This window comes from Mesoplodon bidens (genome assembly GCF_964165515.1).
Source record: "Mesoplodon bidens genome assembly, chromosome: 6".
Taxonomy (NCBI): domain Eukaryota; kingdom Metazoa; phylum Chordata; class Mammalia; order Artiodactyla; family Ziphiidae; genus Mesoplodon; species Mesoplodon bidens.
In genome coordinates this window covers 57,753,067-57,770,331 of record NC_138162.1, presented here as the reverse complement: position 1 = coordinate 57,770,331, position 17,265 = coordinate 57,753,067, and the positions used below count along the sequence as shown (strand labels likewise).

General features: G+C 44.7%; 1 protein-coding gene across 2 annotated transcripts in view; it reads left to right on the top strand.

Annotated features, from left to right (window-relative positions):
* Positions 1-1,300: 1,300 nt before the first annotated feature.
* MTAP (methylthioadenosine phosphorylase) overlaps positions 1,301-17,265 on the top strand; it is a 38,305-nt gene continuing 22,340 nt past the window's right edge. The window contains exons 1-4 of one of the 2 annotated variants that reach the window (XM_081238147.1): positions 1,301-1,487; positions 8,907-8,993; positions 10,194-10,252; positions 14,667-14,834. In XM_081238147.1, coding sequence (XP_081094273.1) covers positions 1,455-1,487; positions 8,907-8,993; positions 10,194-10,252; positions 14,667-14,834 — 347 coding nt within the window. In that variant the 5' untranslated portion in view covers positions 1,301-1,454. Of the gene's footprint in view, positions 1,488-8,906; positions 8,994-9,028; positions 9,216-10,193; positions 10,253-14,666; positions 14,835-17,265 lie in introns of those variants that run through there. The other variant, XM_081238146.1, reaches the window with a different exon arrangement.

The following is a 17,265-nucleotide window of genomic DNA, read 5'->3' as shown; positions in this document are numbered from 1 at the left end:
CCTGCAATGGTTCCCCTCTGAGTAGTGGGCTATCAACAATAGGACAAGCAGCAGACAGGCTCCTAGGAAACTACATTCGAGAGGAACTCCCAGCCTCCTGCTCTTTCAAAGGAGCACCCCAATCTTCTACTTGTATTCCTTGCTATCTCATTTTATGACTTAAAAGAAATAGAAGAAAAATTATATTGCAAGAAAATTTAAACCTAGAGCAAATAATGAGAGAGTGAAAGTCTTTACTGTTTAAGTGAACAGTATACAGGAAGCACCCAGACAGTGATGTTTTGAATGAAATTATGCTTGCGTCGTGCTTCAGTGTTTTACTGCTATAGGGAAAGAGGAAAGTCTACCCTTCCACAGCCATTCTCCCACCCCCAGAGTAATCTGCAAAGTTTCTGTATATCAGAACATCACTGTCACCCAGCATTTTGTTGAAGAGAGTTTAATCCATCCAGTGAGTTTAAATTGGATTATCCCAGTAGAGAAGGGATGGGGATTTTGAGAGTAAGGGATTATCCCAGTGAAGGGCTGGTATAACCGGCGGGGGGGGGGGGGTGACCAGCCAGTGTTGAGTGATGAAGACATGAGTCTGGATTCTGAATCTAGTTGGCTTGGACTTTGCCTGGTGTGGGTAAGGTTAAAGATGGCCCCGGCCCTGTGGACCCAGGCTGGGAGTTAGGTTATGTTTTATCCCCTTGAAAGCCTGCCCTCTAACAGCCAGAGTTTGTAGGTCAGAAAGGTTATCCAGCAGCACGTTACTCTGTTTATTTTCTTTTTGTCATCCCTGAGTCTTGGGTCAACCCCACCCTTGCTCTCTCCCCCACGAATTAACAGAAAGGAGCAAACCCCCGGTTGGGTCCGGTGATAAGAAGAGCCAACCGTGCCCCGCCCCGCCCCGCATTAGCAGCTGGAGGTAACCTCAGCGAAGAGCCTGTTCCCTCCTCTCCACGATTTTCCCTCCCGCGAGAACTTCTGCACCGAGAATGGGCCTGGTTTTACAGATAAGGCCGAGCTTGCAGCTGAGACGAGGCGGAGCCCGGAGTGCTGCTTTTCCTTCTTGGTAGCGTTCTTGTGATGGTTAACGGAGCTGATTAAAGTGCAAAGCACAGAGTCTGGAACAACATAAGTACTCAATCAACGGTCTCCATTATTCTCACTATCATGAGCCCGTTAGTTATAAATGGGGGTCGAAAAAAAATCAACGGAGAACCGGAAAGGTCTGCAAACGGGGCGGGACACTGGAACCTCGAATTGAGGTGGGGTGGGGGGTGGGGGTGGGGTGGCGGGGGAGAGCCCACACCAGCAGCCAATCCAGCTGTCCCGGGGAGGAAGAGGAGGAGCCACAGCCGCCCCCGGGACCTCGCTGCTCAGCCCCGGGCCGAGCGTCTGAAACCGCTCCGCTCCGCCGCCCCACGTCTCCACCCCGCCCGAGGCCGTCGCTCCTTCCTCGCGCCATCATGGCCTCAGGTGCCACTCCCGCGGCCGTGAAGGTGAGATTAGTCGTTCCGGCTGCTGCGGTCCTCCGTGCCCTGTCCGATCCCGCTCCCGCCCGGGGGGACCGCGCCTCTGGGCCGTGCGCCCAGCCAGTGCGCCCCCGCCGCGGCGGGGAGGGTCTGAGGCCGGTTAGCCCAGGGGCGGCGAGCGGGGGAGAGGGAACAATTGCAGAGTCGTCCCCCAACCTTTGGTCTCAGCTGCATCCGCAGCGCGCAGCGGGTAGGCAAGCACTTCAGAGAGGGACAGCGGACCGGTACTGCGCCCGCACCCAACCCTTCCCGAGCACCTTTCTGGGCAGATGCGTCTGGCCGGGGCTAGCGGGTGTGCCAGGTGGGTGGGCACCTGCAACCGCTGAGACAGGCTCCTTGAGCCCTGAGCGACTTCAACGCTTCCGCTCTGACTTGGCTCTCTGCCCGCGGCCCACGTGGGAAAACTGCATGCTTGCTCTTTTGCAAGCTTCCGGCTTTTTTGTGTGTTCTAAACTTAGGCCTTCTCTGCTTTGGGAACTCTTTAGAATTTTTTACAACACCGAAATGGAGTATAGGAATACTGGGCCACTCTCTGTTTGGAGGCCTCTGGCTTTAAACTGCTTTGTTGGCAACCTTGAAAGTTAGGGATCAGTTTCCTCGTGCCGTTGGTCCTCACAGGTCTCGGTACAAGGCATCATTGTGCAGTGGGAGCTTTGGCCGGAGGAGGGCACGAGTTCCGAGGATTGCAACAAGTTTCCCTGGGGCTTTGACGCACTTCTTCCTGGTTGATGTCTCGCAGGGAGAGACTGTAGAATTACAATCCACAGAAATAAACAGGATCCAAGTTAAGATCTCTTCCAGGCTGTTTATGATCAGCTAAAAACTCAGTTGACTTGTTTGGCTTTAGAAATTCTTGGCCGTGAGATAGGAAGTTCCGTCGCCTCCAAGTATCTCTCTTGACTCCGCGTTTTGTGTTCAGTTCCCCCTGGAGAAGGCAAATCTCTGAGATCAGTGTGTAATCAACCAGAGTGATTAGCTTAGTAGGCCCTTGCAGCTTTCAGACACTTGATGTCAGGGGGTGGGTTGGGGAGAGTTGCAGTCACATTTAGATACTATATTCCCTTTGCCATTTTGAAAAGAATCTTGCATTAAACAAATATTGTAGAATGCCTCTTCCTTATCAGTCATGGAGAACAAAGCAGAATTTTTATGAAGCTCTTTTTCATTTCAGTAAAATGGGAACATTACTGCAGGGTTTGCTGTGACGTTAGAATTGTATTGTCTTTCTAGCACATGGCTGAAACTTATTAAATGGTAGTGCTTCTAAGTGAGGGAGCTGAGATTAATTTAGAACATCTTTTCTCCAAAAATTAAATTATGATAGGCCACAGCTTTCAGTGGGCAAGCAGGAAACTATCGCCTTTCCTTTACAGGAATACACTTAAAGTGACATTAAAAATAGAGAGCGGTGGTATTTAAAACAGTCTCACTTTAACCTGGTTTTGCATTCTCCCTACCACACAGTTTCCCTGTAAAATCAGTGCAGTGCATTTAAGTGCAGAATGGGCACTGTGATTAGAGCCCTGATGTAAATATTGAATGATGTATATTTTTGTTCTTGGCTAGCTACTGAATATAAAATTAATAGGTACAAATAGTGCTAAGCCTGCCTGCTGATTTCTCTCTTTGGGGTTAGAACAGGTGATAATTTTGCTGTTGCAAATCCATGATTCCTACACGATTTCTGCTGCACTGCTGAGGCAACATCCTGTATAGAAAACATGAAATGCTAGTGTCCAGAGCAAAATAAGCTAATGAAAACCATATCCTATCCCCAGATCATAAAATATAGAGCTGGAGTGCTCCTTAAGACCATATAACCACACAAACCTATTTGGGCCATGGCTCCCCTAGGCAGCTGCCCAGCTTTTCTCTGAGGGATTAAAATTAAGTCTTGTTTACATGGTTGCTATAACAAGGAGGGGATATGGTCCCATCATAGTTGGGTAGTGGGCTATAAACAAAATGGTATCAATATTAAGGGGGACGGGCAAGTCTAGACTGTGGAGAACAGGCCTTTGAAGCTCTCCTTTTCGATGGCTGAGTGCGGCCAGCAACGGACTTCACACTGAAAGTCCTTGAGTGACCTTCAGAAATTGGTGGACAACCCACAGGCCCCAGTTAGAAACCAAATGACCAATGAGCCTTCATTTTTTGCCTAGAGACACAATGCCATTTGGGGCATGACAATTCCTCCCTTAGTATAACTGTCCTGAGCATTGTAGGACATAGAACACATCCTGGGTCCCCTCTCCCCACAAAATGCTGGTAGCATTCCCTCCAGTCATTGTGGCAGCCAGAAATTTCCCCATGGATTTCCAGGCACCTCCCAGGAGAGCCTCAGCACTTGGTTGAGGACCCCTGGGCTATAAATCCCTGAGACAGAGACCGTCTGGTGAGGAGATGAAGCAGCAGGCAGGTTGGTGTCCTGGGGCTTTTTTGCTGTTGTTGAAGGGGGGGGGTGCGCGCGTGCGCGTGCGACCGTCTAGTCTGTGCCTCAAAGCCTGTGCTGCATCTGCACCCTCCTAGGAATTTGTTAGGAATGCAAATTCTTGGGCCCTTCCCCAATCCTGCTGAATCTGAAATGGGGAGGTGGGCAGCAAATTGGATTTTCAAGAGCCTCAGTATATTCAGGTACCCGCTAAAATGTGACAACCATTGGCCGTGGAGCTTTGAAAAGGCTGGGCATCTGCATTTTTAACAAGTTCCTCAGGTCTTTCTTAGTGAACTAGTTTCCTTGGCTGCTCTCACAACCACCACAAACTGGAGGGCATAGAACAACACAGGTGTAGTCGCTTAACAATTCTAGCAGTCAGAAGTCCAGAATGAGTCCTATGGAGCTAAAATCAAGATGTCAGTAGGGCAGGTCCTCTTGGAGGGTCTAAGGGAGAATGTTTCCTTGCTTTTTCCGGCTTCTAGAGATCACCAGCGTTCCTTGGCTCTGGGCCCTACATTACATCGCCTTTTCTCCCCCTGCTTCCATCATCACATCGCCTTCTTCCTCATTTGACCTTCTTAAAAGGACCCTTGTGATTACATTTAGGGTCCACCCAGATAATCCAGAATCATCTCCCCATCTCAAAATCATTAATCGCACAGGTAACATGCACAGGTTCTCATAATTAGAATGCTGACAGGCTCTCTTGCAGGAGCCATTATTCAGCCTATGATGCTCAGCTAGCCCAGATTTCAGAAATTGATGACCTGGGCCCTAGAGCAAGGGTGCTCAATTATGGCTACACATTAGAACCACCTGAGGAGCTTTAAGAAAAATAACAACTCTGCTTGCTCAATTAGAATATCTGGAATCTGGGGCCTGGGCTTTGGTACTGAAAGCTCCCCTGGGGATTCTAGTATCCAGCAGCTGACCCAGGAGGAGCACCAGGAAGAATCCTATGTCCTTCCACAAGTGAAGGAGAGTGCTACAGAGTACAATAAGCTTTGAGGAAAATCCTCCTCAAAAAGTCACTGACCACTTCCGGAGGTGAATTGTATCTTCAAAGAGGGTGTCTACCCATTAGAATAATATCTTGACTTTGCAAGGAGAGGTTGGTTAAATAAAAACCACAGATGTTCTGAACCTGAAGTTCTTTTGGATTAGCACTCCCCCCACCAAGACCTCATTTAACTTTAATTACCTCTTCAGAGACCCTATTTCCAAAAATAGTCAGATCCTGCCCTTTGATGATCGCTAATCATCAAAGAAAGGCAAATCAGAACCACAATGAGATCATCTCACACCTGTCAAAATGGCTATCATCAAAAAGTCTACAAATAACAAATGTTGATGGAAGCAACCTAAGTGCCCATGAGCACATGAAAGGATAAAGAAGTGGTATATATATACACAATGGAATATTAGCCATAAGAAAAGAATGAAATTCTCCACTTCATGGAGTGCTAGTTTCCTCCATGTAGTATAAAGTGATGGTGAGCGGCTGTTGAAACCAAGTGGGGTATGTGAAATCTCCTGTGGCTGGTACCAGGGGAAGTGGACACAGGGTAGGGGTTGGTGTGAACCCTTTCGGCATCGTTGGAAGTAACCCTTCTGGCCTGGTAAGCCAACATTTAGAAAAAATGCTTACACAGTCTCAGAGAGGAAGTCAAACCATCTCTTCTTTTTGAGGAGTTTGACTTGGTGGTCTGCAAGTGGAAAAGTGTGGGATGAATCAACTTGCTGTTAAAATCTAGCAATGGCCTTGGTGGACCAGGGGGTCCTTATTTCAGAACTTTATCTTGTGTAGTGAAGAAGTCCTGGCTGGGCAGAATTGGCCCAGAAATTCCATCTCAGACCTTCAACACTTTTCCTAAGCATTCCTAGCACTGCTTGGACTGAGGGCGATGCCTCTGGCCTAGGAAGCCTGGTAAGTGTGCATGAGGTCATGCATGGACAGCCCCCTCCCTTCCAAGGTGGTTCACTCCGGTGCCTAGAGTTGCAGTTTCCATGCTTGCTCTGTGACCTTGGTCCAGAACTTGAACTCTGAGGATCAGTTTCTTCATAACATGGAGACAAATTTCTAATAGGTTGTGGTGTTTATCAAGGATTCCAGGAGATACTGGGAGGTGGTACATCAGAGTGGTTGAGTATGAAAGATCTGGGTTCCAATCCCAGCTTTGCTCTTTATAATTTGCTCTTTGGACAAATTTCTTTTAAGTTTTGTGTTTCTCTTTCCTCTTTTATAAAATGGGTGTTACACGATAGGGCCCATCTTACAGGGTGGTTGTGAAAATTAAATGAGGTAAGGCCCCTGGAGAACTTGGCCACAGTGCCTGTGACATGTAAACGCGAAGACACAGTTACTTTATCAAGGCAGGTACTGAGTTGACCATTTGAATTTAGAGGCTGGAGGGGAATGACAGGCCACTGGTGCTTGGGAGTTTCGTCCCATAGTTATACTTTACCATGGAGCCAGCAGGTGGCGACATTGCCATATCTTGGCACTGCTGGCCTCCGTCTGCAGCAAGAAAAAGGTTAGGGATTGAGTTCCCTGGTGTGGCTGTACTCAGTTGCTACACTTGTCCTGTGTCCCTTCCAAGATATGGGTTTTGAGAAACAACTTGAGCCAGTTTGACTGGACGGGCTCTCCTGCAGATAATTCCAGTGCCAGAGAACACATCCTGGCCTTTCTGATGAGCTGTAATGGCTCTTGTTTTCACACCCAGTACTAAATATTCCTCACTGAGGGCTGAGTTAGCAGCTACCCAGTGCATGGTCATCATGCAGCCAGAGTGGTTTGGGCTGAAGCTTGGGACTGCTGAGGGTGGGCTCCAGGGCACTGAACTTCAGCAAGACCCCAACTGGCATTTCTTATTCACTGCTGTGAGGCTGGGCTGGCTTGCCTAAACAGAGGGTGGTTTCAAAACCAAGTCTGGTTTGTTTTGTATATATGAGTCTGAGTCCAGTGTTAGATCCAGAATGCGAGATGCCATGGCGCAGGGGAACGGCCAGAAACAGCCAAGTCAGAGTGGTAGTATTTTTTTAAAAAAAGGAAGCAAAAAAACCCAGATGTTTCCATGAGTAGTAGAGTCCCTAGAGGGTAGGCTGAGAGTAATTTCAAAGTCAGCAACTCAGTTCGGCGGTCTGAGGTGATGACATGGGCTGGACAGTTCATTACACCCCCTACCCCATCCCAACTATGATCTGCGGTGCTTCGGCCCTACATGAAATGATAAAATAAAGACATCAGCTAGAGGAAGGGTTAGGATTTCATAAAATAGTGCGATTTTAAAAATTTCTACTGAACTGAAATGAATTTAAACCCACTGACTTAAGTGAACACTTCTGTTGATTTGAAAACTGCAGTCCTGTATTGATTAGTCTTTACCTACAATGTTAAGTTGTAACAAAGAAAAATGTTGACTTGCTGTAGAATATGTAACCTGCTGTGGTTTCAATAATGTACCACAAGGTGGCAGCAACTTCAAAAACTGGTTTAGCCACTTGAGGAAGTTGTGGGATGCTTTCCAAGTACTAAATCATGTAACCTGCAGTTCTTTGTAAAAATCTTACTCAATCGCCCTTTTTCTTATTTTGTTGATTTATTTTTCTAGGAAATAGGGCCAGAGAGGTAACTATTTTCCCACATACTAGTATAAATCAACTGTGTAACCTGATCTCAAAATTATTTAATTCAGATGTTCAGTTAATTTTTAACTTTGGAGTTTTGTTCTCAAGGAGCTACTTCCGTTGAGTAGAAATTTTACTCAAGTGACAATAGATTTAAAGCTGTTCATTGAAAAAAAATGCTCAGGTGACTTTTTATTAGGTTTCTAGTTCATCTCTGTAGCCTGTTGCTGACAATTTAAATAGTATTTTTCCTTTAGGAAGTATCAACCCAGGGAAACCTTCCTAATGATTTCAATTATTTCATTTTTAGTTAACAGTTTAGTTAATTAATATATTTAGTTATCTTTGTAATTGTTTTTGTTCGGGTGTCTTAATCATCAAATTAGATTAACTCTATAGGGTAATATCAGGGTTTTTAGACTCAAATTACTTCCTGAAGGCAAGGACAATTAAGTTAATGTGTGGAAAATGCAATACAACACTTAAAAATAACTTGGAACTACAGACCTTTGAATTACTTACTTACATTTACATGTATATGAATGACAGTTGGATTTCATAAATATAAATGAGGCTAACTTTTCATGCTATTCCAGATTCCTCTATCTGTGATCCCTTACAGCTCTGATTTTAGTGGCTTGGGAAAGAAAATCTTTCGTTTCTTTATCAAGTGTGGTAATGAGGAGAAATCCTTACCAAATGGAAATGTTGAATATTTTCTATCCTAGTTTTTTTTTTTTTTTTTTTTTTTTTTTTTTGCGTTACACGGGCCTCTCACTGCTGTGGCATCTCCCGTTGCAGAGCACAGGCTCCGGACGCGGCATGTGGGATCCTCCCGGACCGGGGCACGAACCTGTGTCCCTTGCATCGGTAGGCGGACTCTCAACCACTGCGCCACCAGGGAAGCCCTATCCTAGTTGTTTTTTGAACATTTATTCCATCACTCATTTAGTAGAGATAATAAAATTGGTTAGAAAGTACTTTCTCCAACAATACTTACCTATTTTTAGGTTTGGCTTTATGATTTAAACTAGTTGAAGTACGTTTCCATGCTAATTTGTTATTCAAATAGTCAGCAAAAATGTGATTTAGTCCAAAAAGGTGACTCATGCTTTGGTTATTTCTGGAATATAGAAGGCTTTCGAATGTTTGCTGAATAAATGATTGCTTTTCAAGAATGTTCAGATTTTTAAAATAACTAGGGCTTAGCAGGAATGGAGAAGAGCATATGAGTATGGATAAACGAATTTGCTTAAAATAATGATTTTGTTTCTACTGAAAACTGATCAAATGTGATATCTTTTTATTGTCTCCTTCAGATTGGAATAATTGGTGGGACAGGCCTGGATGATCCAGAAATCTTAGAAGGAAGAACCGAAAAATATGTGGACACTCCATTTGGCAAGGTTAATATCCAGTTAGTGGAGACATACTAGCTTTTTTCTTTCTCCTTGCTGGCTTGAGTTTTAAGTTAAAAAATTTTTTTAAATTGCTTTTGTCTTGGCAGCACAGGGCTGCCTGCCCCAGGCTGAGAGAGGCCAGGAGTTCTGTTATTGGGTTCTGCTAACTGAGACAGTATCCCTGAGATTGCCTTGGACTTGACTACTGAGAACATGGCTTTTAAATGTGTACAAATAATTTCTTAATTATATCCCTAGAAGCCAGATGCTCATTTCAAACACAGGAACTGTACTCTTCAGATCACTGCATTTAAATCAGCTTCTAATTCTATCGGTCATACCACAGTCTTTAACAAATGGGAGGAAATATCTAATGGCCTTTTCTTAGTAAGCCCTGGCCCAAAGGGGGATTTTGGGGGGACTGAGAACACAACTGCATAACTGAATTGGAAATAAAACACTCCTCCTTTTCTATTAAAAGGAGGCTGTTTAGTTCTCCCAGCCCTTGTGTCATCCAGCCAGGGTGAGGTTGTCTGCCTTCTCCTAACTCCATAGGGCTACTTCCAAATGCTGTGGTTCCTCTGAACCTCCTACGAAGAGCCCTGTATTTGGCAATCCCAACCAAACCCTCCTTTTCAGCCAAGTCTTTAGATTTGATCCGGTATCCTCCGAGTCCTCCTGTCAGCTTGCTCACTTCTTAGCCTCATGTTTTCTTAACCTCCTAGGTTCTCAGACCTTTTCCTCCATTACCTGAGGTCATCTTGTGGCCATCTTAGACCTGGTTAACACAGCAAATGGTTCCAGTACTGAGTTCTTAAATTCCCTGATAAGGGGCCTCCTATTCCTTTTGCATTTCACTCTCACACCTGTTCTTGAACCTGCCAAATAGACTTGACACATCTGTGTATGATCAGTGTGGCGTCAGAGTCCCCAGGGGTGCTTGCTACAAATAGATCTTACTAAATGGTACCTACCCACGCACGCTTCTAAGCCTTACGAATCTCTACTGATAGAGAGGGCTCAGTAAATATTGAGTGACTAAGCTGATCCATCAGATCTAGACTCTTTTACTTCTTTGAAATATACCCTCAGACCCCAAGTTTCTATGAATCGTACTACAAATGAACAATTGAAATGGCAGCTTTTTGATTGTTTCTATATGTGTTTTTAAATCACTGACTTGTAACCATTTTACACTATGTGCAGCCTTCTGATGCCTTAATTTTGGGGAAGATAAAGAATGTTGATTGCGTCCTCCTTGCAAGGTAACGTATTTCAAGCTTTTGAATGTTACTACTAAAGAACATTTTAAATTTAACTTAAATTCTGAAAAGAGTAATGATGCAGGTATGAGTTTTTAATGTGTTGGTGGAGCCATAGCATCTGAGTCATCTTTATTGCTTACAGTTTCGGGGTAGGTTTTCCTGACATTGGTGATTAAAGATCTTGCCTATCCCCCCTTAGGTTGGGAAAATGTTTAGAACAATCCAATGAGTGATGCAATGATTTGACTAAACTTGAAGCTCTGCTTTCAGTTCTAGCTGCAAGAGGAAGTGTTTTCTTTTGTTCTTTTCTGTCTTTTATCTTCTAGTTAACAAGATCAAGAAAAACTGCTTCATTCATGACCCCTTGTGTAGTAACAGTTCTAGATTTGTGGGGAGTGGGTTTCGGGTCGCTGAAGTGGGTTCTCTGTGGCGTCTACACCCTTATTGCCTTGACAGGGCTCGTGCTGTTCCCTAAAGAGAAGAGCAAGTCATTTTATCACACAGTTAGAAATTAGTCAGACTGCATGTATTAGCTTTCTATTGCTGCATAACAAATGACCACAAATTTAGCAGCCTGGAACAGCATACATTATCCCACAGTTTCCAGGTAACCGGGGTGTGGGCACAGCTCATCTGGGTCCTCTTCAGGGTCACACAAGTACATATTGTATCACATGGGTATATTTAAGTGCTTGTTCTTATCTGGAGCTCCAGGTCCTTGTTCAAGCTCACATAGGAGTTGGCAGAACTCAGTTCCTCAGGGTTGAAGGACTGAGGCCGTCAGCTCCTAGAGGCTGTCCATGTTCCCTGCTTTGTGGCCCTCCCCGTGGGCAGTTCACAAGACAGCAGCTTGCTGCTGCAAGGCCAGCAGGAGGGCCAGGTAGTGCATGCTGGCAGGCTGGGGCCTGATCATGGGAGTGACTCCCAGCACCTTCCGCTGTGTTCTGTTGGTTGGAAGCATCTCAGGTCCACCCACAGTCGAGAAGGAAGGAATTATTCAGAGCATGAAAATGAAGACCACCCTAGGGTCTGTCTGCCACACTGCATTTTGAAACGGAAGTGGCTTTGCTGAGTCCAGTAAAACTAAATTTTAGTTCTAGATGGTCGCATAGGGTTGATTTCAGGCAACCTTCTTTGTTGGTCTGTGGTCATTGCTGGAGAAACACTTAATTTTTTCCAGACTGTAAGAGAAAATGGTTCGTGTTGTAGCCCCATGGTGAAGGTTTTATACTCTTGCCAGCTGAACTGAAGTGTGTCGGACTGTGAACCACTTTATGCAGTGGTTCTTAACTCCTTTTGATATGTGAATTTCTTTTGAAAATCTAATCAGCGATTTGGAGACCAGCCTTAGAAAAATGCATGCACAGTAGTCCCCTCTTATCCACGATTTCAGTTACCCATAGTCAACTGTGGTCCAAAAGTATTAAATGGAAAAGTCTAGAAATAAACAATTCATAAGTTTTAAACCTTGTGCCGTCCCAGCCCCTCTGCTCGGGTCAGGAATCATCCCTTTGTCCAGCGTATCCACACTGTGTACACTACCCACCTGTTAGTATAGGAGAAAAACATAGCATATGTAGAGGTCAGTACTATACGCAGTTTCAAGCAGCCACAGGGGGGTCTTGTAACACATTTCCTGTGGATAAGCGGGGACTACCATACTTTCTGGGCATTCATGGACTTCCACCTTCTGAGAGGTCGTTTATGACCTTGGGGTAAAAACCCTGATATGCTAATGCTTGTCTGCAATTATGTACAAATTATTTCCATATTCTTAATTCTGTTGTTGGTGATCAGAAGAGACATTAAAGTTTATTTCAAAATATCAATATGGAATGATACAAGGGATATTGGATAGCAACCCTGTGGTGCAGGGTTTTTTATTATCCATTTTACAGATCAAAAAAAAAAATTGGGGGCTGAGAAAGCTGAGTGATTTTGATGAGGTCACACAGCTAGTAAGTGGCAGAGCTAGGATTTGAACCCAGGCAGTTTTACTTCAAAGCCCAAACTTTTAATCATTATCGTACAAAGTGAGATTTTTGTGTGTTGTTACTTCCTTGAAAGGCTGTTTCTATATTATCACATGTGAAGACCACTAGTCACTTGACACTTAGCCTTCCTGTGGCAGAACATTACCTGTGATGTTCGTACTTTTTCAAGCAGCTCAGGGTAATTTTAACTCTGTGAAATACTGCTTATAAATATACCCTCTAACGTGTGAATTTTTAAAAATAATTTTAGAAATCAAGTTCCCATTACTGGCTGTTTACTGGCACAGTGTGTGTGTGTGTGTGTGTGTGTGTGTGTGTGTGTGTGTGTGTGTGTGTGTGTGTGTGTGTGTGTGTGTGTGTGTGTGTGTGTGTGTGTGTGTGTGTGTGTGTGTGTGTGTGTGTGTGTGTGTGTGTGTGTGAGAGAGAGAGAGAGAGAGAGAGAGAGAGAGAGAGAGAGAGAGAGAGATGGGGGAAAGAGTGTGTGTGTAAGTACTCAGTTTTTCGTCCAACAGATTGAACTACTCATACAGCAAGTCCAGTTCTAGGTACCAGCAGGGAAGACAGATAAGGGCCTCACCATCTCAGGGCTGATGCTAGTGGGAAGGATGGACACTGAGAAGGAAATATATAGTTTGAGTGGTCAATAGGTGCCAGAAAGAAAAATAAGGTCAGGGCGCAGTGATGTGATGGAGATGCAGTGGTCGTGGAAAGCACTCCTCTGGGGAGGTGATGTGGGAGCCAAGGCTGAGCAGGAATGAGTGTAGCTAAGCAGCAAGGCCAGTGAGGCTGAGCCCCGGTGGGAAGGGATAAAGGTAAGGACTGACGTTGCCGTTTGTAGGCTGGGCCCAGATGATATGAGCGCCATGGCAGAGTGTTTGGATTTTGTTTGAAGCGTGACACGAAATCGTTAGCGGTTGTGTTAAGTGTGCTGGGGCTGCCATAACAAGGTGCCACAGACTGAGTGGAAACAGAAATTTGTTTCCTCACAGTTCTCGAGGGTAGAGGTCGGAGATCAAGGGGTCAGCAGGGTTGGTTCCTTCTGAGGTTGGGAGGGAAGGATCTGTTCCGGGCCCCTCTCTTTGGCTTGTACCTGTCTTCTCCCTGTATCTTCACATGTTCTTCTCTGTGTATGTCTGTGTCTTTTTATAAGGACGCCATTTGTGTTGGATTAGGACCCACCCTAATGACTTCATTTTAACTTAATTATCTCATTAAAGACCCTGTCTCTAAATATGGTCACATTCTGATGTACTGGGGGTTAGGATTTCAGCCTAAGAATTTGGAGGGGACATAATTCAGCCCATAACAGTAATGATGCGTGAGGTGATCCATTCTTGGACCATACCTGCTGATGTCAACATAAACAACTGGGAAGTCTAATATTTTAAATGTTTCATTAATTTATTTGGGTGATCAGGCAGAAGAGAATAGAGAGATTAGACTGGAAACTTGAGTTTCTATTTTGGGTGTTTCTTCCTTGGCACCTCTTGTTTTCCGTGTCATGGCTTATGAGAGACCAGATGCCTCAGATTCTGGGGTGTTGGTGCCCCACAAGATAGACATGGCATATTTTCCTGGAGAGTGAATTCTAAGTAAGCTATTACCTACTCTTGATAGGAAAGTAAACTATGAAATGTAGATTGAGTCTGCACTTTATTTATTTTTATTTTCGGCTATGTTGGGTCTCGTTGCTGCGTGCAGGCTTTCTCTAGTTGCGGTGAGCAGGGGCTACTCTTCGTTGTGGTGCACGGGCTTCTCATTGCGGTGGCTTCTCTTGTTGAGGAGCACGGGGTCTAGGCGCGTGGGCTTCAGTAGTTGTGGCACGTGGGCTCGGTAGTTTTGGCTCTCGGGCTCTAGAGCGCAGGCTCAGTAGTTGTGGTGCATGGGCTTAGTTGCTCTGCGGCATGTGGGATCTTCCCGGACCAGGGCTCGAACCCGTGTCCCCGCACTGGCAGGCGGATTCTTAATCACTGCACCACCAGGGAAGTCCCGAGTCTGCACTTTAAAACCACATAGTTTATACTTAAAGTAGGCTGGTTGTTGCCTGGCCTGTTCTCACTCTTCCCCTGCCAAGGAAAGCATTTTGGTGGGAAGGGCTGGAAGGCACTGCTGTAAATGAGTTTTCTTTTCCAAGAGTATTAAAAATGCCCTGCTCAGGCTTCCCTGATGGCACAGTGGTTGAGAGTCATCCTGCCGATGCAGGGGACACGGGTTCGTGCCCCGGTCCAGGAAGATCCCACATGACGCAGAGGCTGGGCCCGTGAGCCATGGCCGCTGAGCCTGCACGTCCGGAGCCTGTGGTCCGCAACGGGAGAGGCCACAGCAGTGAGAGGCCCACGTACCGCAAAAAAAAAAAAAAAAAAAAAAAAAGCCCTGCTCACTTCTCTACCATATTTAATATGTTTACTCTCTTTCCTTAGGCATGGGAGGCAGCATACCATCATGCCTTCGAAAGTCAACTATCAGGCGAACATCTGGGCTCTGAAGGAGGAGGGCTGTACACATGTCATAGTGACCACAGCTTGCGGTTCCTTGAAGGAAGAGATTCAGCCTGGCGATATCGTCATTATTGATCAGTTCATTGACAGGTGAGCAGTCGTCTAAAATGCTCAGGCTCTTCCTGTACTATCGTTCTCAGCTCAAGTGGACAATGTGTGGGGACTTGTGGGAAAGGGGCCACAGGGCCACAGATACAAAATAGAAGAATCATCATGAACTCTCAAGTTCCTAATTCCTAGCTTCAACATTTATCAGTTTGTAACTTTAAAAGAACTTTTTAAAAAACAAATTACTTAATATTTCCTTAGTATTTGATGTCTAGGCAGTGTTCTCTTTTTCCCTATTGTCTCACAGACTTTTTTTTTTGTAGTTGGTTTGTTGAAATGAGGGTCCAGAGAAGCCTTTTTTTCTTTTTTGTCCTATAGTCTCCCCACATGCTGGATTTTACTGATTGCATCCTTAAGTCTCATTTAGTGTCTTCCCCTGTCCCCTGTGTTTACCGTAAACCAGTGCTTAACTCCGGAGGCCTGATCGGAACCAGGTTTGAATTCTTGGTGAGAATCTTTCTGCATCATATCAGGAGGCACGTAATGTCTGGTTGTCTTTTCGTGATGTTAAGATCAATAGTTGGTTCCGGAGCTAGGGATTTTCTGTTACTTAATTGCACAAGGAACCTATAATGTTCCTTTACCAAAATATTGAACAATAATGGACTGCCAAGATCCTGGGCTTTCTCTGCATTTAGAAGTAGTTGAAGAAGTCACAAGAAAAGGGGTGGTCTCCTAGGGATCCCATCCTCCTGCTGCCCCCACCTCCCATTCCTGGGGGAAGTAACCACTTCCCAGAATGCTCTGGATGGAGACATGTAACTGCAGTCTGCTACTTGCGCCAGAGCGGTGGGAGAAGTACCACAGAGAGTAAACCACCTAGTAGCTCCTATCAGCGTCCCCCATCCATTCACCCCGACCGTCACCTCAGTCCTTCCTGCTCTTCCAGTCTGTTAACTCTGGGCTCACTGTACCCAACGCCTCTCCTACCCTGACTGTTATGGAAGGAAGGTTTATTCAGTCCTGTTCTGTGTGTCTTCTGCTTTTCAGGTATTTAAATATTCCCTAGTCCATCAGAAGCATTGAATGTTACTGGATGAAATGAAGCTATTAGCTTGAACCAAATGAAATTGCCTGTTCTGTAAGTTAGAAATGGTTGAGTATCAGTAATTTCATGTGGTTCAACCTAATAAATAATGAGCATAGACTAAAATCATTACACGCCCCTCCCCTTTCATTTTTCCTATCATTTTTCTGCACCTGACACTGTATGTTTTTCATCTTCCCCTCTAGAATGTAAACCGTGTGAGGGCACGGACCCCATATGCCCTGTTTGCCACTTTATCCCCAACACCCACAATACTACCTGGCCCGTGGTTGCTCAGTCAGTATTTTTTGAGTGACTGAATGAACATGATTGTTTGAAGGGAGAGGGAGGCTGGAGTTTGTGTTTAGGGGACATCTTGATCAAAATCTTTATGGCCATCAAAGACATGTGTTTGGGGGTAATGACCTAAGAAAATGGGTGCAATTCGGTTTTTTTAATAATGCAGTGCACAAAACTCTAGAATGATGTGGATATATAAAGTATGATAGATGGTACTGGAAAGAAAAGTTTGGCTTGGATACTAAGCCTGGGATTAATTTGTTTCTTACGTGGTGTAACTGTACACTGTTGCATTTCCCAGATCTTCTCCTCACATGTAGTAAATGTAGATGTTTCACATACTGGCTCTCAAGAAAGTAGGTGGGGCACAAAGAGAATAGAAAGAGAACAGGCGTTGCCATCAGATCTGGTTTCTTTCTGCCTTGGCACTTATTAGCTGTGTGACCTTAAAATCTTCTGGTATCTGTTTTCTTCTATGTGCCATGTCTATAACCTGCCTCCTTAGTCTCGCCTTGGGAGTTCTGAGTCCCTAGCGAGTGCCTTTTATGGATCTAGCATGTGGTACCTGCCCAATAAATGCCTTTACTGTGAGTCTGGCCTGGAGTATGTCTGCTAGTTAGCATCACTTGGTAAAAACAGAAAAAAAGGTCTGTTGAAAGAAGGATCCCCTAAGTAAATAACATTTAGAATGAAATCTCAAATTTTGTATCAATTATGTATTGCAACAGTAACATTTTTGGTATATTAAGTTACATAAGGTACTAAAGCTCATTTTACCTGTTTCTCTTATACTGTTTTGATGTGGGTGCTAGAACATTTTAAATTACATATGTGCCTTGCATTATTTTGCTATTGGAGAGCATCTTCTAAGTGTTACTGCTGCTGTTTGAGCTATGTGGTTTCTGTTAACCAGGCTTGAGAATGTCTTACAGGAGAGGAGAATCAGAACTTTTTGCCTTGTGAGAAATGCCCTACATGTGTTGTACTGTCGGCACTTTTTTATTTTAACAGAGTAAATCCTGGTGTGTTGAGGCAGGCATCTGAACCTCCACTTAGTCCTGTCATCAGGCATGAATGGTGAGCTGC